General features: G+C 49.6%; 1 protein-coding gene across 1 annotated transcript in view; it reads left to right on the top strand.

Annotated features, from left to right (window-relative positions):
* Positions 1 to 21,040, top strand: part of FHAD1 (forkhead-associated (FHA) phosphopeptide binding domain 1) — a 172,295-nt gene extending 151,255 nt beyond the window's left edge. The window contains exons 28-31 of the mRNA XM_011966789.1: positions 1,955 to 2,050; positions 2,484 to 2,704; positions 3,276 to 3,441; positions 20,211 to 21,040. Coding sequence (XP_011822179.1) covers positions 1,955 to 2,050; positions 2,484 to 2,704; positions 3,276 to 3,441; positions 20,211 to 20,327 — 600 coding nt within the window. The 3' untranslated portion in view covers positions 20,328 to 21,040. The remainder of the gene's footprint in view (positions 1 to 1,954; positions 2,051 to 2,483; positions 2,705 to 3,275; positions 3,442 to 20,210) is intronic.
* Positions 21,041 to 21,725: the final 685 nt, after the last annotated feature.

The raw sequence follows: 21,725 nt of genomic DNA on the forward strand, positions 1-21,725 counted from the left end.
GAGGCTGCAGTGAGCCAAGATCACACCACTGTACTCTGGCCTGGGTGACAGTGAGACCCTGTCTCAAAAAAGGAAAAGAAAAAAGAAGAGAAGGAGCAGAAAGAAGAATAGCTGGCGTTTACTGAGTGCTTACTGTGTACCAGGCATTGAGCAAAGCCCTTCACATGTGTTATCTCATTTAATCCACACAGCAGCCCACGTCAGTTACCATTGTTATCCCCATTTTACAGATGAGAAAAATTAAGACTTCGGGCCAGGCACGGTGGCTAACACCTGTAATCCCAACACTTTGGGAGGCCGAGGCAGGCAGATCACTTGAGGCCAGAAGTTCGAGACCAGCCTGGCCAATGTGGCAAAACCCTGTCTCTGCTAAAAATATAAAACTTAGCCAGGCATGGTGGTACACATCCGTGCTGAGGCACGAGAATCACTTGAACCTGGGAGGCGGAGATTGCAGTGAACCAACATCACACCACTGCACTCCAGCCTGGGCAAGAGAGTGAAACTCCGTGAAAAAAAAAAGAAAAGAAAGAAAAAGAAAAATTAAGGCTTCAGAAGGTCAAGCACCTCACCGAAGGACACAAAAATAATGAATGACAGAGCCAGGACTGTGTCCCTAGAGGTCTGCCTCTTGTAGCCTGCTGGTCTGCAGAGAAGGAGGTGGGAATGGTGTGATCGAACCTGCAGCCTGGACTCTTCCTTAGGCCACCCTCCCTCCGGACTCCTGCAACCTGCAGGAAAAGAGAGGGGATTCTGAAGGGGAGTGCAGAGGACGCGGCTCAGGGAGCTGGAGACACCAAGCTGCATTTTAGGTTCTTTTTGTAGCAAGTCTGCCCAATTTATTGTCGTCTTTAAATACCTGCTTTATTCTCATCTCATAGATAAATATGTCCACTCTTAATATAGACAAATATGTCACACCTATCACAGTCACTTTTAGGCTTTTATATTTTTGTGAATGGGTTTTTTGGGGTTTTTATGTTTGTTTTTTTTTAAATCTCCCAAGTTTACAATGTAGAGCCAGTAAATGCTGTGAGCTGACATGATCTTGGTGTCCGTGGCGAGCACTGACAACCCAATTTAGTTGTGAGGGGATGTATGGGGGTTGTCCATGGCCTCCAGACTCCCCGCTTGGCCTGGTGGCTTTTCTATGCCTTTGGCTGGGGCTTTCAGCAAGCAGCTGGCTGAGCAGGGTCTTAGCAGGTGCACAGCTGTCTCCTCTCTGGAAAGGGTCTAAAGTGATGCTCACCCACCATCTGCATCATCTCTGGAAAGCGTCAGAAGTGAGGGTCCAGTTTCCACTGCATGAAAATGACACTCCTTTAATAAAAGGATGGGGGGTATTTTCTGTTTAACCTGCATTCATTCATTCAACAAACATGCCCACTCTGCCAGGCGCCATGCTGGGCACAAGGAGGGGGAGAGTGAGCAAACAGCAACCCAGTCCCTGCTGCTATGGCACTCTCATCTGGACCAGGGTTTCCAGGCCTCAGCACTGTTGATATTTTAGGACCCCACAGTCTGGCGCGGTTTGTGGGGGGACGTGTGGATGTCTAGTAGCATCTTTGCTCTCTACCCCCTAGATGCTGGCAGCACTCCCCGCCTGCAGTTGTGACAATCAAAAATGTGTTCAAACACTGCCAAATGGCCCAGGGGAGGGGACAAAACCACCCCAATTGAGAACCACTGTTGTAGAGGGAAGACAGGCGGTGATCAAAGAACAAGACAAGTGATGTATAATTACAGAGACTTCAAAGACAGAGTCGCTTTCTGAAGGGTAGGAATACAACTATAAGAAAGCAGTTGACAAAGGAATCAGACGGAATGATCAGGACCGGACTGAAAATCAACTCTGTTGAGTTAATCTCCGGCAATCACACAGTGCTTTAGCTTCCGGTCATAGAAGGTCACAATGGAATGTCAAGAGAGCGCTTTCATTTCTTTCTGATTTCAGCCTCAGAATGGCCTTTGCAACGCAAGGTTCAGCTCAGCCATGGAGAAGTCAGGGAAGATGGATGTGGCTGAGGCTTTAGAGCTCAGTGAAAAGCTGGTACGTACATCCAGCATCCAACCCACTGCTATCCAAAGCCTGGGTCCCCTGCAGTCAGTGTTAACCACGGGATAGTTTAAATGTCAACCTCACATGCCTGTTTAGTTGTTCTAATAACTCTGCAAGACCTACCTACTATCCCAGCATGGGTCAGGAATCACATAGCCAAATTCCTTGAAAAACTGGGTAGTTAGAATGAAGTGTTTATATCTGTTGTCATTTTTCACCCCCGGTTCTCAAAAAAGGCATAGCGTAAATGGATGTGGGAGAAATGAAAGTCATGCTGAAAGCCCCAGTTGCACTCCTTTCAAAGCGTGTGTGTGTTCTCTGCAATTGCAGAAAGTGAATGAAACAGAATTAGACATTGGCCTCCTTAAAGCGGCCACCAGCGGCCTCCAGTAATGCCTCTTATACACAAACGTTTTCCTTGTAGTATCTGGATATGAGCAAAACCCTTGGAAGTCTGATGAACATCAAGGACATGTCCGGCCACGTGTCCATGAAATACCTCTCCCGCCAGGAGAGGGACAAGGTCAACCAGCTTCGACAAAGGGACCTCGACCTGGTATTTGATAAGATCACCCAGCTCAAGAACCAACTGGAGAGGAAAGAGGAGCTGTTGAGAGGATACGAAAAGGACGTTGAACAGCTCAGGTACCTCGGCACCCCCACAACCCCACATAAAGGCCCGTGCCTCCCTTCTCCTGGCTAAACTCAGGCTAGCAGCAGACACCTAGGCCTGGGACAGGAGGACAGAGACCCGAGTGTGGAATACCTAAAATGTCAGAAAGGTAACAGGAAGGGCACTGACTAGGCCTGGTAGAGGGAATTCTGTCCTTGAGATGGCGGCTGCAGAAGTGCATGGTTTCTCCATTCTGTGGACTATTTTCTGTGCAAGCTGCACCTCTCGCAACCCTCGACTTACGGTTTCCCACTTGTGTGGCATTGACAGCTCTGTCATATTTTCAAGAGTCACAGTTCCCCGCTCCCCGGGAAGTCGGGAGGGGCTGGTAGCACCTCCTTTATCCCCTCCCGCTACACACTCGGCTGACGAGCGGCTCGTTCCGCTCTCCATGCCCCAAATCTTCGACATGCTCTCCTGCTTGCGTGACACTCATGAGTGAGCCCCACCTGGATGTATTTTGAGAGACTTCCAGCTCTGGCACATTGATGGTGATTGGGAAAGATAAGGGAAAAAGAGACGCCATCTCTCCTGTGCACCTAGGCGGAGCAAAGTGTCCGTTGAGATGTACCAGTCGCAGGTGGCAAAGCTGGAGGATGATATCTACAAAGAGGCCGAAGAAAAGGCCCTGCTGAAGGAGGCCCTGGAACGCATGGAGCAGCAGCTGTGCCAGGAGAAGAGGATCAACAGGGCCATCCGGCAGCAGAAGGTGAGGTGCTGCTGCCCGGGGCAGAACCTCCCTGGCGGCCCTGTAGCTCCCATTAGCAATGGCCAAGGGAAGTCCCTGGAGGATCCAGGTAGTGCAGAACACATGGATGGATGGAAAGGGAGGCAACTGGATGGCTTTTGCATCAGACAGACCTAGGTTTAGACCAGAGCTCGACCGCTTACTATGTGACCTTAGATAGGTTTCTTAACCTCTCTGAGACTCATGGTGCTCATCTGTATTTTTCGAATGGTGGCTGTTATTCATATTTACATTAATCTGCCAGGCGCTAGGAATATATAAGCTCTCAGAGAGTGGAGATTTGGATTCACTATTCTGAGTGCCCGGCACGCAGTAGACACCCAGTAAATATTCGGTGAATGGATCTGTGGAAGGACAGACAGGTTGATTGATAGACAGATGGATGAATAGATGGACTGAGGAGTATACAGGTGGGTGGGCAGATGGATGTCGTCGAAGAACATATCCCTTAGTGTGGAACAGACAGAGAGCTGACTTCAGGTGGATTCCATCACCGAAGGGTGCCAGGGCTGTGCAGTCCAGGGAGGGCACTCAGCCTGCCTAGCACGTGCAGGGAGGGCCTGCCAAAGCCCTGATACTGCCAGTGACTGCGAAGGAGAGCTCGAGCTTGCCCACCAAAGAGATGAAAGGGTGGGCATTCCCGGCTGAAGGAGCCACGGAGGAAAGGCGTGAGGATAAGATTTGCTTCCTGGCGCAGAGTTGGAAATAGCACTGGGTTGAGAAGATGGATGTGGCTGAGGCTTTAGAGCTCAGTGAAAAGCTGGTACGTACATCCAGCATCCAACCCACTGCTATCCAAAGCCTGGGTCCCCTGCAGTCAGTGTTAACCACGGGATAGTTTAAATGTCAACCTCACATGCCTGTTTAGTTGTTCTAATAACTCTGCAAGACCTACCTACTATCCCAGCATGGGTCAGGAATCGCATAGCCAAATTCCTTGAAAAACTGGGTAGTTAGAATGAAGTGTTTATATCTGTTGTCATTTTTCACCCCCGGTTCTCAAAAAAGGCATAGCGTAAATGGATGTGGGAGAAATGAAAGTCATGCTGAAAGCCCCAGTTGCACTCCTTTCAAAGCGTGTGTGTGTTCTCTGCAATTGCAGAAAGTGAATGAAACAGAATTAGACATTGGCCTCCTTAAAGCGTCCACCAGCGGCCTCCGGTAATGCCTCTTATACACAAACGTTTTCCTTGTAGTATCTGGATATGAGCAAAACCCTTGGAAGTCTGATGAACATCAAGGACATGTCCGGCCACGTGTCCATGAAATACCTCTCCCGCCAGGAGAGGGACAAGGTCAACCAGCTTCGACAAAGGGACCTCGACCCTCAGCACTGTTGATATTTTAGGACCCCACAGTCTGGCGCGGTTTGTGGGGGGACGTGTGGATGTCTAGTAGCATCTTTGCTCTCTACCCCCTAGATGCTGGCAGCACTCCCCGCCTGCAGTTGTGACAATCAAAAATGTGTCCAAACACTGCCAAATGGCCCAGGGGAGGGGACAAAACCACCCCAATTGAGAACCACTGTTGTAGAGGGAAGACAGGCGGTGATCAAAGAACAAGACAAGTGATGTATAATTACAGAGACTTCAAAGACAGAGTCGCTTTCTGAAGGGTAGGAATACAACTATAAGAAAGCAGTTGACAAAGGAATCAGACGGAATGATCAGGACCGGACTGAAAATCAACTCTGTTGAGTTAATCTCCGGCAATCACACAGTGCTTTAGCTTCCGGTCATAGAAGGTCACAATGGAATGTCAAGAGAGCGCTTTCATTTCTTTCTGATTTCAGCCTCAGAATGGCCTTTGCAACGCAAGGTTCAGCTCAGCCATGGAGAAGTCAGGGAAGATGGATGTGGCTGAGGCTTTAGAGCTCAGTGAAAAGCTGGTACGTACATCCAGCATCCAACCCACTGCTATCCAAAGCCTGGGTCCCCTGCAGTCAGTGTTAACCACGGGATAGTTTAAATGTCAACCTCACATGCCTGTTTAGTTGTTCTAATAACTCTGCAAGACCTACCTACTATCCCAGCATGGGTCAGGAATCACATAGCCAAATTCCTTGAAAAACTGGGTAGTTAGAATGAAGTGTTTATATCTGTTGTCATTTTTCACCCCCGGTTCTCAAAAAAGGCATAGCGTAAATGGATGTGGGAGAAATGAAAGTCATGCTGAAAGCCCCAGTTGCACTCCTTTCAAAGCGTGTGTGTGTTCTCTGCAATTGCAGAAAGTGAATGAAACAGAATTAGACATTGGCCTCCTTAAAGCGGCCACCAGCGGCCTCCAGTAATGCCTCTTATACACAAACGTTTTCCTTGTAGTATCTGGATATGAGCAAAACCCTTGGAAGTCTGATGAACATCAAGGACATGTCCGGCCACGTGTCCATGAAATACCTCTCCCGCCAGGAGAGGGACAAGGTCAACCAGCTTCGACAAAGGGACCTCGACCTGGTATTTGATAAGATCACCCAGCTCAAGAACCAACTGGAGAGGAAAGAGGAGCTGTTGAGAGGATACGAAAAGGACGTTGAACAGCTCAGGTACCTCGGCACCCCCACAACCCCACATAAAGGCCCGTGCCTCCCTTCTCCTGGCTAAACTCAGGCTAGCAGCAGACACCTAGGCCTGGGACAGGAGGACAGAGACCCGAGTGTGGAATACCTAAAATGTCAGAAAGGTAACAGGAAGGGCACTGACTAGGCCTGGTAGAGGGAATTCTGTCCTTGAGATGGCGGCTGCAGAAGTGCATGGTTTCTCCATTCTGTGGACTATTTTCTGTGCAAGCTGCACCTCTCGCAACCCTCGACTTACGGTTTCCCACTTGTGTGGCATTGACAGCTCTGTCATATTTTCAAGAGTCACAGTTCCCCGCTCCCCGGGAAGTCGGGAGGGGCTGGTAGCACCTCCTTTATCCCCTCCCGCTACACACTCGGCTGACGAGCGGCTCGTTCCGCTCTCCATGCCCCAAATCTTCGACATGCTCTCCTGCTTGCGTGACACTCATGAGTGAGCCCCACCTGGATGTATTTTGAGAGACTTCCAGCTCTGGCACATTGATGGTGATTGGGAAAGATAAGGGAAAAAGAGACGCCATCTCTCCTGTGCACCTAGGCGGAGCAAAGTGTCCGTTGAGATGTACCAGTCGCAGGTGGCAAAGCTGGAGGATGATATCTACAAAGAGGCCGAAGAAAAGGCCCTGCTGAAGGAGGCCCTGGAACGCATGGAGCAGCAGCTGTGCCAGGAGAAGAGGATCAACAGGGCCATCCGGCAGCAGAAGGTGAGGTGCTGCTGCCCGGGGCAGAACCTCCCTGGCGGCCCTGTAGCTCCCATTAGCAATGGCCAAGGGAAGTCCCTGGAGGATCCAGGTAGTGCAGAACACATGGATGGATGGAAAGGGAGGCAACTGGATGGCTTTTGCATCAGACAGACCTAGGTTTAGACCAGAGCTCGACCGCTTACTATGTGACCTTAGATAGGTTTCTTAACCTCTCTGAGACTCATGGTGCTCATCTGTATTTTTCGAATGGTGGCTGTTATTCATATTTACATTAATCTGCCAGGCGCTAGGAATATATAAGCTCTCAGAGAGTGGAGATTTGGATTCACTATTCTGAGTGCCCGGCACGCAGTAGACACCCAGTAAATATTCGGTGAATGGATCTGTGGAAGGACAGACAGGTTGATTGATAGACAGATGGATGAATAGATGGACTGAGGAGTATACAGGTGGGTGGGCAGATGGATGTCGTCGAAGAACATATCCCTTAGTGTGGAACAGACAGAGAGCTGACTTCAGGTGGATTCCATCACCGAAGGGTGCCAGGGCTGTGCAGTCCAGGGAGGGCACTCAGCCTGCCTAGCACGTGCAGGGAGGGCCTGCCAAAGCCCTGATACTGCCAGTGACTGCAAAGGAGAGCTCGAGCTTGCCCACCAAAGAGATGAAAGGGTGGGCATTCCCGGCTGAAGGAGCCACGGAGGAAAGGCGTGAGGATAAGATTTGCTTCCTGGCGCAGAGTTGGAAATAGCACTGGGTTGAGAAACTAAGATTCCAGTCTCGGGCTGGTGACCCAGGGAAAATGGGTCTCCTCCCACCACACACACATGCGCACACACACACCCTGGTATCTCATCTGTAACACAGTACAGGAGTCAGCCGGTTCTGGGCTCAAATCCCTGCACTTATTAACTGTGCGACCTTGGGCAGGTCTCTTCCCCTCTCTGAGCCTTGCTTTCCTCATTAGTAAATGGGAGCTTCCAGCCCCTGCCTCGCAGGCGGATGGTGAGGATGAAAGAATGCAGGCAGCCCTCGCTATCTGCTGTCCACTCTCGCTGCCATCAGACCTCGGGAGCCAAGTGCTTTCGGACGGTGAGGGTGCTTGTCCCATCTCTGAAGCACCTGCCCAGGGCCTGGCACCAGCCGGTGGACACTGCCTTCCCCATGCTGCCCATGACCCGTGCTGCCCATAACCCGTGCTGCCCATAACCCGTGCACCTGATCTCCTGGGTGAGTCCTGCCTCAGACCCGGTAGGGTCTACACGCTGGAAAGTTTCCCCAAACCAAGTCACGTATGAGCAGCACCCAGGCGGCTTCTGAAGCTCCCTGAAAGCTGCCAGAGGGGCTTTCCTGTCTGCTTTGCAGTTTACATATTCATCATCCACTCCTGCAGTCCACAAGGCACTGGAACAGCAGCTTCTAAATAGAGCCGGACTCTCCCTTTCCTTCACTCTTGCCTAAGGTGGAGCAGATCCCAAGGCTGGGGTTAGGCAAGTAAGGGAAAGAGCCACAGCCACCATCTCTTCATGACTGTCTCCAAGCCAGGGACTGGGCTCATCTGAGCTTTGCAGCCGTGATAGGGCTTCTAATAGCCTCTAATAGCCGTGCCTGGTATGATGATCCCTATTTTACAGATGAGGAAACTGCGCCTCAGAGAGTTAAGAGATGCCCAAGTGCACACAGTGGCTGGTAAGGAGGGCTGGGACCTGACCCCAGATCCCTCTGACCCCGGTTCTCCTGCTCTCTGTGGGGTTGGCCCTGAGTCCCCTCCTTGTAACTGTCAGCTTTTAGGTGTGCATGCATGCTTGTGTGTGTGTGTGTACATGTGTGCCATGTGCATGAGGGTTTGTCTATGTGTGACACTATGTGTGTGTGTGTGTGTGTGTGTGTGTTGCCTGCCTGAGCTCAGAGAGGGTCAAACCCCCGGGGAAGGGTGCCCCCTCCACCAACCAGGTGACCTCCTTGCAGAGTCCTGGCCTTCATCCCACAAACCTTGCAGACCACAGGTTCCCTGGCTTGCAGCCCCAAAAATGAAGTCAACGTCCTGCTCTGGACGTGGCCTTTCCAGCACTCACCACTCTGAATTAAACATCACAGGCCCCCCTCTGCATATGTCATGGGGCCACCTCGGGCAGAGGACGGTTTCCTTTCACGCTGTGCCATGCCAGGGAGATCTGGGCAGCAACAGAGGCCTGAGATGTCCTTTGATGTACCCACTGGAGAGCTCACTCCTTCCCGAGGCAGCGTCCCCCAGGGCTTGGCAGGCCAGGCCCACAGCAGAGACACCAAACCACAGAATGGGACAGCAGAGGGCCCTAAAAAGCCCATTGTCATGCACTGGCTGAAAATGAAAGAAAACCTGCAGATTTACATAATCAGTCCACATGCATTATTCATGGCCTCCCTACGCACACACAATGCGGGCTGGCCAGCCGTCCACGGAGCGGGAGGAGGAAGGTCCGAGGCGGCCAAGCCAAACCTGTGTCAGGTCCCCAGCTGGAGCTGGGAACTTTCAAATTTGTGGAATTCACAACGTAGGGAAAGATTTGATAAGAAGTAGAGCCACGATCACAGCAAGGCTGATGGTGTTTATTTATGGAGCACTTGCTGTCAGGCGCACCCCACAGGGCACAGCCCACCCTTACCTCATGTCAGCCTGCAAGGAGGGCTGCTGGGCATCTGCCCACTGAGGGGAAACTGAGAAGGTGGGAGGGCGGTGTCACCCGGCTACTCAGCTACAGAAACGGGACCTCAGCGACCTCCAATCCCGACCCTCCCAGCCCATCCACTCATCCACCTCATTCCTTTCCAGGGCGACCTCCAATCCCGACCCTCCCAGCCCACCCACTCATCCACCTCATTCCTTTCCAGGGTGCACCCCATCTACTCCGTCACTATTTCTCTCGGGGTTCATCCCCAGGCTCAGTTTGCATTTAAGGTTTGTGACTAACATGTTATCAGAAACTCCTGTTTGTTAAGAGAAGAAAAAAGGGGGAAAAAATCTCTTTTTTTCTTGCTGTTCAAGAGTTTGACAACATCACAGAAAACAGTTTTTTTTCAGTGTTGCAAGATTCAAAAGGGAACCTGTATACATCTGTCTGGGCAGCAGCTGCTTCCTAGGAGTATATTTGCATTAAATGGAAGTTAAAGGAAAGTAGAATTCCTTTAAGTTTCACACCTAATATTTTCACAAGGGGTCGATTTTTTTCCAAGTCTCCTGTATAAAATCTCAGCGCCCCTTCATAAAGATGGAACAGTCGAGGCTCTGGGAAATGAAATTAGTCACCTTGAGTTTCAGAACTACCCGCCCCCGACACACAGACAACCACTGTAGTTTTAATACCTGAACATCTCTTCACTGAGCAGAACTTCCCAGAGTCAAAAGTCATCCTTCCAGCCGGGCAGGGCAGCTCACGTCTGTAATACCAGAACTTTGGGAGGCTGAGGCAGGAGGATGACTTGAGACCAGCCTGGGCAACATAGCAAGACACCACCTCTAAAAATAAAAATAAACAAATTAGCCAGGTGTGGCACCACACACCCGTAGTCTCAGCTACTTGGGAAGCTAAGGCAGGAGGATCACTTGAACCTAGTAGTTTGGGGCTGCAGTAAGCTATGCTCACGCCCCTGCCCTCCAGCCTGGGCAACAGAGCAAGACCTCGTCTCCTTTAAAACAGAAAAAAGGCATAGTTCTATACTAATACCTCTGGCAAATCAGACCTGACATAAAATGCTGGGAAAAACCTCAGTGCTGGTCATTCACAGAGAACCTCGTGGTCATCGGCCTCCTAACTCTGGGATGCTCTGGGTCCACAGCTCCCCTGCAGTGACAGTGTGACAGTGACAATGGCCCAGGCTGTGCCCCATCTAGTTCACTTCCCACATTGCTAAAGAAGGCGGCAGAGTTTCTCTGAGATGAGAGGCAGACTTTGGAGTCGAACAGATAGGGCAGAGGGTTCAAGCCCACCGCTGTCCCTGAATGAGCCTCAGTAGGTAACTTTACCTCTGTCTCAGGTTTCTCAACAGCGGCAATAACGGTAACAACAGGACCTGCTTCGTGGGGTGGTTAAATGGTGTGATGCCGGCAGAGCCTGTCACAGAGCAAGCTCGGTTACTCGGTTACTGTGGGGAAGAGAAAAGGCCACTCGGGGGCAGGGGCAATGCCTACATCGCTTTCAATAAGCTTCCTGCCCGCTGGCGAGTCCTGCAGACCCCGAGACTTTTTCCTGGGTCCTCCTAGAGCCAGCAGTGCCTTTGTAAAGCTGTCTTTTCTATTTAGTGAATACAACTAGGGCCACAGCCAAGAAACAGCTGATATTTTCGTGAATGGGTTAAGACTGGGATTTTCAATAGGAACATTTTAAACACACAGAAGTTGCCCTTGGAGAAGGATGCAAGCCTGTTCCTCGGCCTTTATTAGGACTTGAATGTGAGAACCACTGAAATGTACTAGCTGCTTCTGGCTGGGGAGCCGCCCAGCTCCCCTTCCGGGCTCCAGCCAATCAAATCCTCCCCAAGGGGCTTGGCTACAGCTTTGCGGAGTGGTCTCAGCTGGGCTGGAGCCCCTAACCTTCCCTCTGCATTATGAGCTCAAGTCCCTCTTCTTTAAGATGAAAATAAAAATGTGCTTAACCCACAGGAGTCAATCCCGTGAAGGAACGCATATAAAAACCCTTAGCTAACAGGACCTCTCAATCATGCTCTTTTCTCTTTTACTTTTTCTTCTTTTCTTTCTTTTTTGTTTTTGTTTTTGCTTTTTCTTTTTGTTTGTTTGCTTGCTTGAGACAGAGTCTCGCTCTGTTGCCCAGGCTGGAGTGCAGTGGCACAATCTTGGCTCACTGCAACCTCTGCCTCCCAGGCTCAAATGATCCTCCCACCTCAGTCTCCCCAGTAGCTGGGACTACAAGGCACTCGCCACCAGGCCCGGCTAATTTTTGTATTTTTTCAGTAGAGGGTCATTTTTGTATTTTTTAGTAGAGAGTTTTACTGTGTCACCCAGGCTGGTCTGGAGCTCCTGGGCTCAAGTGATCTGCCCACCTTGGCCTCCCAAAGTGCTGGGATTATAGGCATGAGCCACCACACTCGGCCATCATATCAGTATTGTTTTCTACATCATCATATCAGTACTATTTTATTTAACTATTTCCCAAGATTTTCATTGGCCCAGGTATTTTCAAGATCCTGGTTTCCTCAGCACCACTATGTGTTTTTGATCAAAAAGTAGAAATTGGTAGATGTGTGGGATGAGAATAAAATGGGGGTTTGGGGGTGGTAACCTCGGGCCCTCACCAGGATGGAAAAGTAAAATGTGGCTAGAGTGGTGCAGTGTGTGGATAGACGATGGCTCAAGAAAAAGATACCAGGTCGGGTGCAGTGGCTCATGCCTGTAATCCTAACACTTTGGGAGGCCGAGGCAGAAGGATAACTAGAGGCCAAGAGTTTGAGACCAGCCTGGGCAACATAGCACGACCCCCATCTCTACAAAAAATAAAAAATTAGCTGGGCATGGTGACTCACACCTGTAATCCCAGCACTTTGGGAGGCTGATATAGGAGGATGGCTTGAGCCCAGGAGATGGTGATCAGCCTGGGCAATATGGCAAAACTCCATCTCTACTAAAAATGAAAAAACTTAGCTGGGTGTGGTGGTGCATGCCTGTAGTCCCAGCTACTTGGGAGGCTGAGGTGGGAGGATCGCTTGAGCCTGGGAGGTCGAGGCTGCAGTGAGCCGTGGTCATGCCACTGCACTCCAGCCTGTGTGACAGAGTGAGACCCTGTCTCAAATAAAAAAGAAAAAGACTCCCCTGCAGTGATCCCCTATCTTCTGCCCACCTATCTGAGTGAGTCCCAGCATCTTCTAGAAACCTCAGATGCCTGTCCCAGACTGGAACAGGTAAGGATACACTAAGGTTAGCGCTCTCTTGCTAACCTGATACTTTTCACTCAGGAAAGTGTAGAGGAGCACGAACCGAAAAACGCAAAAGAACCGACACCTTGCAACTGTGCCTTCAAAGAGAAAGAGAAGCAGGTATGGGAGGTGTTCTGATGTTGCAGACACAGTAGAGACAGTCTCAACATGGGGTAAGAGCTCTTGGCGTGCAAATGCCTGCACACGCTGCCCAAGGAGCACCGCACACCTCCCTCCCTACCTTCCGTCCCCAGCCCCTGCCCCACCTCCCTCCCTTCCTTCCCTTCCCTCCCCAGCCCCTGCCTCATTTGAACGGATGACCTAAGAGACAAGCAAGCATCAAGCCCAGTCCGTTAAGGTGAGAGAAGGCAGAAGGGATATTCCAGCGCAGCTTTAGCTCATGGAGCAGCCATCCTAGGCCACTAAGTGACTTGGGGACTTAGAGACAAGGTCCTAAGAGAAGAAGGGAGGAGTGAGGAGCCCCAGGAACCCCTGTCCTAAGAGTGAAATGAGGGGGGTGAAAGAAGGTGGGAGTGGTTACAAAACGGAGCAGGAATGAGGATGAAAGTGCCTCGCATAAGCACTTCCACCGCTGCCGAGGGGGAGCCCTGTTCGACTCCGACCTTCCTGGCAGCCAATGAGAAATGGGAAATCAACTTGGTCACAGTTCACAGTGTCCATGAGATACAGTGGATGGACGCTCGCAAGTGCTCTTAGACCAAAGACCTTGCTGGACTTTCCCCCTGGAGGGGACGGTGTGCGACGTAAAGAGCAGCATCTTGAAGAACAGCCTTCGTGGGGTGACGTGGGCTGAGCCACAGCTGAGAACAGCCCTTGAGACAGATGGATGTCATCACATCCCACTGAATCCAGTCAAGTTCAGTAAAAGCAGATCTAGCAGATCTGTACGGGGCGGGGCTCTGCTCTCCAGTGCTCAGGTGTCCACTGAGCGGACTTTGTGTGGGTAAAGAATCCTGCTGGCACACCTGTAATCCCAGAATGTTGACAGGCCAAGACAGGTGGATGACTTGAGCCCAGGAGTTCGAGATCAGCCTGGGCAACATTGGGAAACCCTGGCTCTACAAAAGCACAAAAAATTAGGCATGGTGGCGTACACCTGTAGTCCCAGCTACTCGGGAGGCTGAGATGGGACAATCTCTTGAGCCCAGATTTCAAGACTGCGATGAGCCACTTGAGCATACCGCTGAACCCTAGCCTGGGCAACAGAGCAAGAACCTGTCTCAAAAACAAAAACAAACAAACAAACAAAACCTGCTGGAAAAGAAGAAATTAGGAGGGAAGAGAGGTTTAAAACCATTGCCTGGCAATATCTGAAATGATGACTGTCTGCTGAATTTGTTCCTCTCACTAACTTTGTGATAAATATTGAGTGGCTGCAGGCTGCAGGCCTTCTAGAGGTCAACTGTCAGCTAAATACAGGCCACAAGTCTTCACAGCCTGTTGCTGTGGGAGAACAGTGGAGACTTATGAGCACCTATGTCCCTATCCTAAAAGACAGCCTGACTCGCTGTCCCTGTGGGTCTGGGGAATGTCAAATGGGGTTGCCAGATTTAAAGGAAAAAAATAAAACAAGATACCCAGTTATATTTGAATTTCAGATTAATAACAAATAGTGATTTAGTGTTAAGTATGTTCCAAATATTGCATGGGACATACTTAAAGTGTTTGTTTTCATTCTGAAATTCACATGTAACTGGGTATCCTGTATTTTATCTGGCAACCCACAGCTGTCCACTGAGCGCCAGCTAGATGCCAAGCAGGGCGGCCCTGAGGCAGACGTCCTCCTGAAGTGCTGGGATTAGAGGCGTGAGCCACTATGCCTGGCCAAAAGTGCCTTATTTTGAAATGATACTTTAACAAACCCCCAAAACAAAAAAAAAATTCCATGGGCCAAAAGAGGCATAGCCTTGGGCTGCCATTTTGTGACAAGGCGGGCCAATCACTTGAGGTCAGGAGTTCCAGACCAGCCTGGCCAGCGTGGTGAAACCTCATCTCTACTAAAAATACAAAAATTAGCCGGGTGTGTTGGTAGGCACCTGTAATCCCAGCTACTCGGGAGGCTGAGGCTGGAGAATCACTTGAACCTGGGAAGCAAAGGTTGCAGTGAGCCGAGATCTCGCCACTGCCCTCCAGCCTGGGCAACAGAGCAAGACTCTGTCTCAAAAACAAAAAACAAAAAAAACAAAAAAAAATGGCACTTTAACAGAATACTCCAGATTTCTGACTTCTTTGGGAAACTTGGATCTGCTGGTGACACTAGGCCCACAGTCCCACACGCCACCAGCTTCCAGCCCCTTAGAAAGGACCCCGGCCCCTGGGTTTGCTGCCATGTCCATCTCGCCGCCACCTTTGACTTCCTGGCCCCTATGGGCATGAGATTGGTGACCCCCGGGGAAAGGGATCTCTGAGGGGGCCCAGCTCCCTCCCTCCCTGAGGGGTCCCTAGTATCCGGGGCTGCTCTTTCTTCAGGGAACTGTCCCTGAGGTGCCACATCTTGGGGACCCCAGGATCAGCAACTGTAAATCAAACCCCAGGGAAATAGCAAGCTTCAGATTCTGGGTGACGATGGCATTCAACAGGCCCCCCTGAAGGGAGTTCAACCATCATGGGCCCCACCATCCCTGAGCCATTGGGATGCCAAGGTGTGAACCACCGGGCATCTGCAGCCCCTTCCACCTGCTCTGGAGGCGCTGCCTCCAGCTAAAACAGACGTGTCCTCCGCGAAGAGCAGTGTTCTTCACAGGCCCTGGGTTGAGCAGCCTCCACCTCTGCTGAAATCTAGAACAGAGACCCCCAAGAGACTCAGCAAGATGGGGCGCCGTGGTTCCCAAAAGCTGTGCCCCCTTCTTGTTGAGAAAATGGATTTTTCTCAGTGTTCATGTGCTACTCATCTGGAATGCTGTCCCTGGGAAGGCCCAGCATTCCAAATGGGTAGCATCTAAGAGTGGAGAAAAATCCATTTTTCTTTGATGCAAAAGGCAAAGAGGAATCTAAGCTAAATTCTGTTCCTATTATTTCTGTATTAAAGAGACGAGTATTTGTAAAGATGGTGAAGAACAGGATGCAGAACTCAAATTCCCAGGTGAGCAGAAAGAGCATCCTCTAGAATTCTGTTTTTTGTTTTGTTTTGTTTTGTTTCAGACGGAGTCTCACTCTGTTGTCCAGGCTGGAGTGCAGTGGCTAGATCTCAGCTCACTGCAACCTCTGCCTCCCAGGATCAAACAATTCTCCTGCCCCAGCCTCCCAAGTAGCTTGGACTACAGGCGCGTGCTACCACACCTGGCTAATTTTTTTATATTTTTAGTAGAGACAGGGTTTCACCGTGTTAGCCAGGATAGTCTCGATCTTCTGACATCGTGATCTGCCTGCCTCAGCCTCCTGAAGTGCTGGGATTACAGGAGTGAGCCACCGCACCCGGCTGAATACTCTTTTTTAATCAAGTCTATAAAATCTTAAACACGTTGAATCATTGCCATTCACAAATCAGCCCTGGAACTGGAATTGATCCAATCCACACTCCTGCTTTGCAGAAAGTAGAGGCAAGCTCTCAGGAAGCTTGAAAGCAAAATACATTTTGGTTGAATAAGAAAGACTTATTTAACAAGTTTGATAAAAGGCCACAGTTATTCTGAGACAACAAAATTATCATTGGAAAAACTGAAGATATTCTATGCAAGGGATATTTTTGGAAAATAGAAGCCTCTTCTTAACTGACACCATTGTCCTAAGACTACTAGAAGGTGGCTGCTGCTCTGGTTAGGAGGGCAGATCATGAGGTCAGGAGATTGAGACCATCCTGGTTAATAAGGTGAAACCCCGTCTCTACTAAAAATACAAACAATTAGCCGGGCGTGGAAGCGGTGCCTATAGTCCCAGCTACTCTGGCGCGAACCTTGCAGTGGAGGCGGAGCTTGCAGTGAGCCGAGGTCGCACCACTGCACTCCAGCCTGGGGGACAGAGCAACACTCCGTCTCAAAAAAAATAAAGAAAGAATTCTCAGGGGGCAAGGGCGGATAACTTTGTGCCCGGTGTTTGGAGGACAAAAGCCTCTGGACGAAACTGAGCATATTTCACAGGGACCCCTTCGCCCCCCGTCCAAGCTCCAGGAGACGCCTCCTTGAGGACCGGATGTTTATTTGTTTGTTTGTTTGTTTTGAGACAGAGTCTCGCTCTGTTGCCCGGGCTGGAGTGCAGTGGCGCCATCTCGGCTCACTGCAAGCTCCGCCTCCCGGGTTCACGCCATTGTCCTGCCTCACCCTCCCAAGTAGCTGGGACTACAGGTGCACACCATCGGACCGTTTCACCGTGGTCTGGATCTCCTGACCTCGTGATCCGCCCACCTCGGCCTCCGAAAGTGCTGGGATTACAGGCGTGAGCCACCGTGCCCGGCCGAGGACCGGATATTTAAACCCATTCCTGAGGTTGTGTGGGAGTGGCCAGGGGGATTCCTAGAGCTGAGGCTTGCAGTTTCCTGAAGCAGCCACCCCAGGATGGCCTGAGGTCATTCACACCTGGGTGTCGCTATTTAAATGACTGACTTCTACCCCTGCCTTTTCATTCTAAGGGTGAAGCACGTGGTTCCAAATATCTCAAACCGAATCTGCATTTCACATTCCGCATTCCCAGGGCAGCCGTCCTGGCTGCCTTCTGCTGCCCCATCCCTTGTCACTTCATGAAGAGAACCAAAGCCCCTTCCCTGGTGCTTCCCATCCCATGCTCCTGGCAGCCCTGGGGTTGGGGACCGGGGACCTGGGACTCTTTAAAAAACTCCCCGGCTCCAACTCTGACAGCCAACTCCACACTGGCTCAGGGCACTGGCATTTGGAAACCATCCACAGTAGGCAATTTTATTGAAAATCAAATGAAAAGGAATATAAAGTAAGGGTTGTTTAAGGGGGAAGGCTTTCGAGTTTGCTGTCTGTTTTCTTTTTCCCTAGGCATTCAGACAAATATTTACTTTGTGGGCTGGTATGGGACTGACTTACCCTTTCTTGCCCTGAAACGATCTTGAATGCAGAGTCTCAAAACACGTTTGAGGCTCCCATCAGCCACTGCCATGGGCCTCAGGAGGTGATTTTTAAATCCATCTTAAGGTGGAAAGAGCTTAAACGATAGTCCTAACGGACCCTTCCATTGAAATCCTCCCAGAATCTCCTCTCTGCCCTCTGAGGAAGGCAGGATGGATATTCATCCCTATTTGGCAGATGAGGAAACTGAGGATCACGTAGTGAGTGGCAGAGCTGAAACGCGACTGGCCACCCAGCCCTCTTGCCCCAGGTGTATGTGCAGCCTGAAGGCTGGTGGCAAAGCTATGCGGGAGACAGGGTCGGCAAGGGAAATCCTGTTGGCAAGAAACTTGCAAGCCACAGTAGTGTCTACAGTGTGTCCAGAATTGTTTGAGAGAGAGATCTTGGGTTGCAGTTAACAAAAGTCTACTCAGAAAGGGGGCAGAGCGGAGGGCTTTCATAAAGATACAGAAATGAATGCCTCATAAAAGCTATGGGAGAGAACTAGGATAGCCCAGGCATCGTCTCTCTCATACATGCACACAGTCAGGCATTTCTCTGCCCCTCTCCATACCTCTGCTGATTTCTTCTCTCTCCAGTCGTGTGACAGGAAGGGACAACCTTATAGTCCCTCAGTTCAAAGGGTCAGCCCAGGGAGTGAGTGGCATCTCACAGTCCATTACCCCGACTCCTAGGAGTGGGCATCGGAAAAGCCCGGCTGTGCCAAGTGTCCAACAAATACAGCCTGGGAGTGGGGTCATGCACGTGGCCGCCAGGACGCCCCTTCCTTTGAGCTGGGAAGTGCTCAAGAGGTTAAACAGACCCCCTTAAATAGACTTCATTTCCTCCTTCTAAGCCAAGCTTGTCCACCCTGCTGCCCGGGACAGCTTTGAATGCAGCCCAACGCTAATCCGTAAAACATTAGGGGATAATTTTTTTTTTTTTTTTTTTTTTTTGCTTTAGCTCATCAGCTATTGTTAGTGTTAGTGTATTTTACCTGTGGCCCAACACAATTCTTCCAGTGTGGCCCAGGAAAGCCAAAAGATTGGACACCCAATTCTAAGCCATCAGAGACTTTAGACACATTCAATTCAGTAACAGTTTTTCAGGAGAAACACCATCACAATGAATGTGCTTACCATAATAAGCTCCTGGTTTCAAACTAAAAAACATGTAAATGGACCAGGCTTGGTGGCTCACGCCTGTAATCCCAGCACTGGGAGGCCAAGGAGGGCGGATCACTTGAGCCGAGGAATTCGAGAGCAGCTTGAGCAACATGGCAAAACCTCGTCTCTACAAAAAATAAAATAAAATAATTAGTTGGGCATAGTAGTGCACACCCATAGTCCCAGCTTACTCGGGAGGCTGAGGTTGGAGGATCACCTGAGCCTGAGGAGGTCGAGGCTGCAGTGAGCCGGGATTGCTCCACAGCACTCCAGCCTGGGCAACAGAGTAAGACCCCATATCAAGAAAAAAGAAAAGAAAAAGAAAATAGAGAAAGGGAAAGCAATATCTTTATACCTGGAAGGGTGAACCCCAAAACCTTACTAAGGCTAAGGCTCATCTTTGAGTAATGTGATAATAAATTGTTTTATCTCTTTTTTGCTCATATCTATGTGTGTGTGTGTGTGTGTGTGTGTGTGTGTATATATATATATATATATATTTTTTTTTAAACAACAAACATTTTATTTTGTGTACAAAAAAATAACAAAACCAGCCAGGTGTGGTGGCTCATGCCTGTAATCCTAGCAGTTTGGGAGGCTGAGGCAGGCAGATCACTTGAGGTCAGGAGTTTGAGACCAGCCTAACCAACATGATGAAATCCCGTGTCTACTAAAAATACAAAAATTAGCTGGGCGTGGTGGCATGTGCCTGTAGTCCCAGCTGCTTGGGAAACTGAGGCAGGAGAATCACTTGAATCCGGAAGGTGGAGGTTGCAGTGAGCAGAGATCATGCCACTGCACTCATGCCTGGGCCACAGAACAAGACTCTATCTCAAAAAAAAAAAAAAAAAGAAGAAGAAGAAGAAGAAGAAGTAGTAGTAAATAAATAAGTACACTACAATAAAATACATGCAAAGTGTCTAGTCCTCCTCATGTTAAAAATAATTAAATAAAGCCAGGCATGGTGGCTCAAGCCTGTAATCCCAGCACTTTGGGAGGCCGAGGTGGGCGGATCACGAGGTCAGGAGATCGAGACCATCCTGGCTAACACAGTGAAACCCCGTCTCTACTAAAAAAAAAAAAAATACAAAAAAATTAGCCAGGCGTGGTGGCGGCGCCTGTAGTCCCAGCTGCTCGGGAGGCTGAGGCAGGAGAATGGCGTGAACCCAGGAGGCAGAGCTTGCAGTGAGCCGAGATCACGCCACTGCACTCCAGCCTGGGCGACAAAGCGAGATTCCATCTCAAAAAATAAATTAATTAATTAAATTAAATAAAAATAACAAAACCACTTGAGTGGAACAATTGGAGTCTTGCTGCAATGGAGTTTGTGTGTTTTTTCTCTTGCTTGTTAAAGGTTGGAACCAGAAAAGCCTCCCTAAAGATGGACCAAGAAAGAGAGATGCTGAGAAAAGAGACCTCCAGCAAGTCCAGCCAGAGCCTTTTGCATTCTAAGCCCAGCGAGAAGTACTAGAGAAACCTCGTCCCACCAGGCCTCGTGTGATCCTGTGTGAGTTCATGTGACTCTTCTGTGTCATCTGTGTCAAAATACTGAGTTGCTTTTGTAGGACTTTAAAGGTTGTTACCCTAGTGTTTCGCTTTCTAGACTGGTATTTTGAACAGTGTTATATTTTGGAGTGTGTGGGGAGAAGCGTTCTTTTTAAAAAATACCTATGAATGTACACAAACTCAGGTATATGAAGAATAGAAGTGTGTGACCCAGATGTCCAGGACTGGTAGATATAATTATGTGGTTCCACATTGGGTCATGATGTTCCCAAATATCAAACCTCCTAAGAGTTCCAACAGACTCACACTGGAGAGAACCTAAGACTTGTACTGGAGCCTCAGGGCAAAATTGTAGCCTTGGAACTACCAGGGCCTCGGGATAGTGAAGTCAAATCTCAGTTATGGTCTGGCAGGATGGCTCAGGCCTGTAATCTCAGCACTTTGGGAGGCCGAGGCAGGCAGATTACAAAGTCAGGAGTTTCAGACCAGCCTGGCAAACATAGTGAATCCCTGTCTCTACTAAAAATACAAAAATTAGCTGGGTGTGGTGGCACAGGCCTGTAGTCCCAGCTACTCAGGAGGCTGAGGCGGGAGAATCACTTGAACCCGGGAGGCGGAGGTTGCAGTGAGCCGAGACCACGCCATTGCACTCCAGCCTGGGTAACAGAGTGAGACTCTGTCTTTAAAAACAAAAAAAAATTGGCCAGACCTGTAATCCCAGCTACTGGGAAGGCTGAGACAGGAGAATCACTTCAACCTGGGAGGTGGTGGTTGCAGTCAGCCAAGATCACACAACTGCACTCTAACCTGAGTGACAGAGCAAGACTCCATCTCAAAAAAAAAAAAAAAAAAAAAAAAAAAAAAAAAAAATCTCAGTTTATTACAATACATTTAGAACACAAATCAGTTTTATTGCTTCTGTAATCATGACTAACATCTATATAGCACTCTACAGTTTTCAAAACCATCTCATTGAATCCTCCCCCAGCCCCTGGGAGGTAAATAGTATTACATTCTGCATTTGACAGATGAGGAAACTGAGGCCCTGAGAACTTACATGCCTGCCTAAAATCACACAGCTAGTCAACTCAAGATTTGGGTCTTGAACCCAGGTTCCTAATTCCATCTCATACTGTCCATTCTGATACACCAGATGGCCTAGTTGTTACAGTCCCAGGCCACAAGGACAGACCAAGTTCCTAGTCACCAAAGAGCACACACGGCCTAGGTACGCACACTCCTGTTCCACCATATTTGGAGAGACCCCCATTTTCCTTGCTGCACTCTCTGCTCCTTCCAAGTTCTGCCTTCTCTCCATCCATCCATCCATCCCCTCACTGCCATTCTTGTGTGGCCACATAGC

Source organism: Mandrillus leucophaeus, unplaced genomic scaffold (genome assembly GCF_000951045.1).
Source record: "Mandrillus leucophaeus isolate KB7577 unplaced genomic scaffold, Mleu.le_1.0 Scaffold773, whole genome shotgun sequence".
NCBI classification, from domain to species: domain Eukaryota; kingdom Metazoa; phylum Chordata; class Mammalia; order Primates; family Cercopithecidae; genus Mandrillus; species Mandrillus leucophaeus.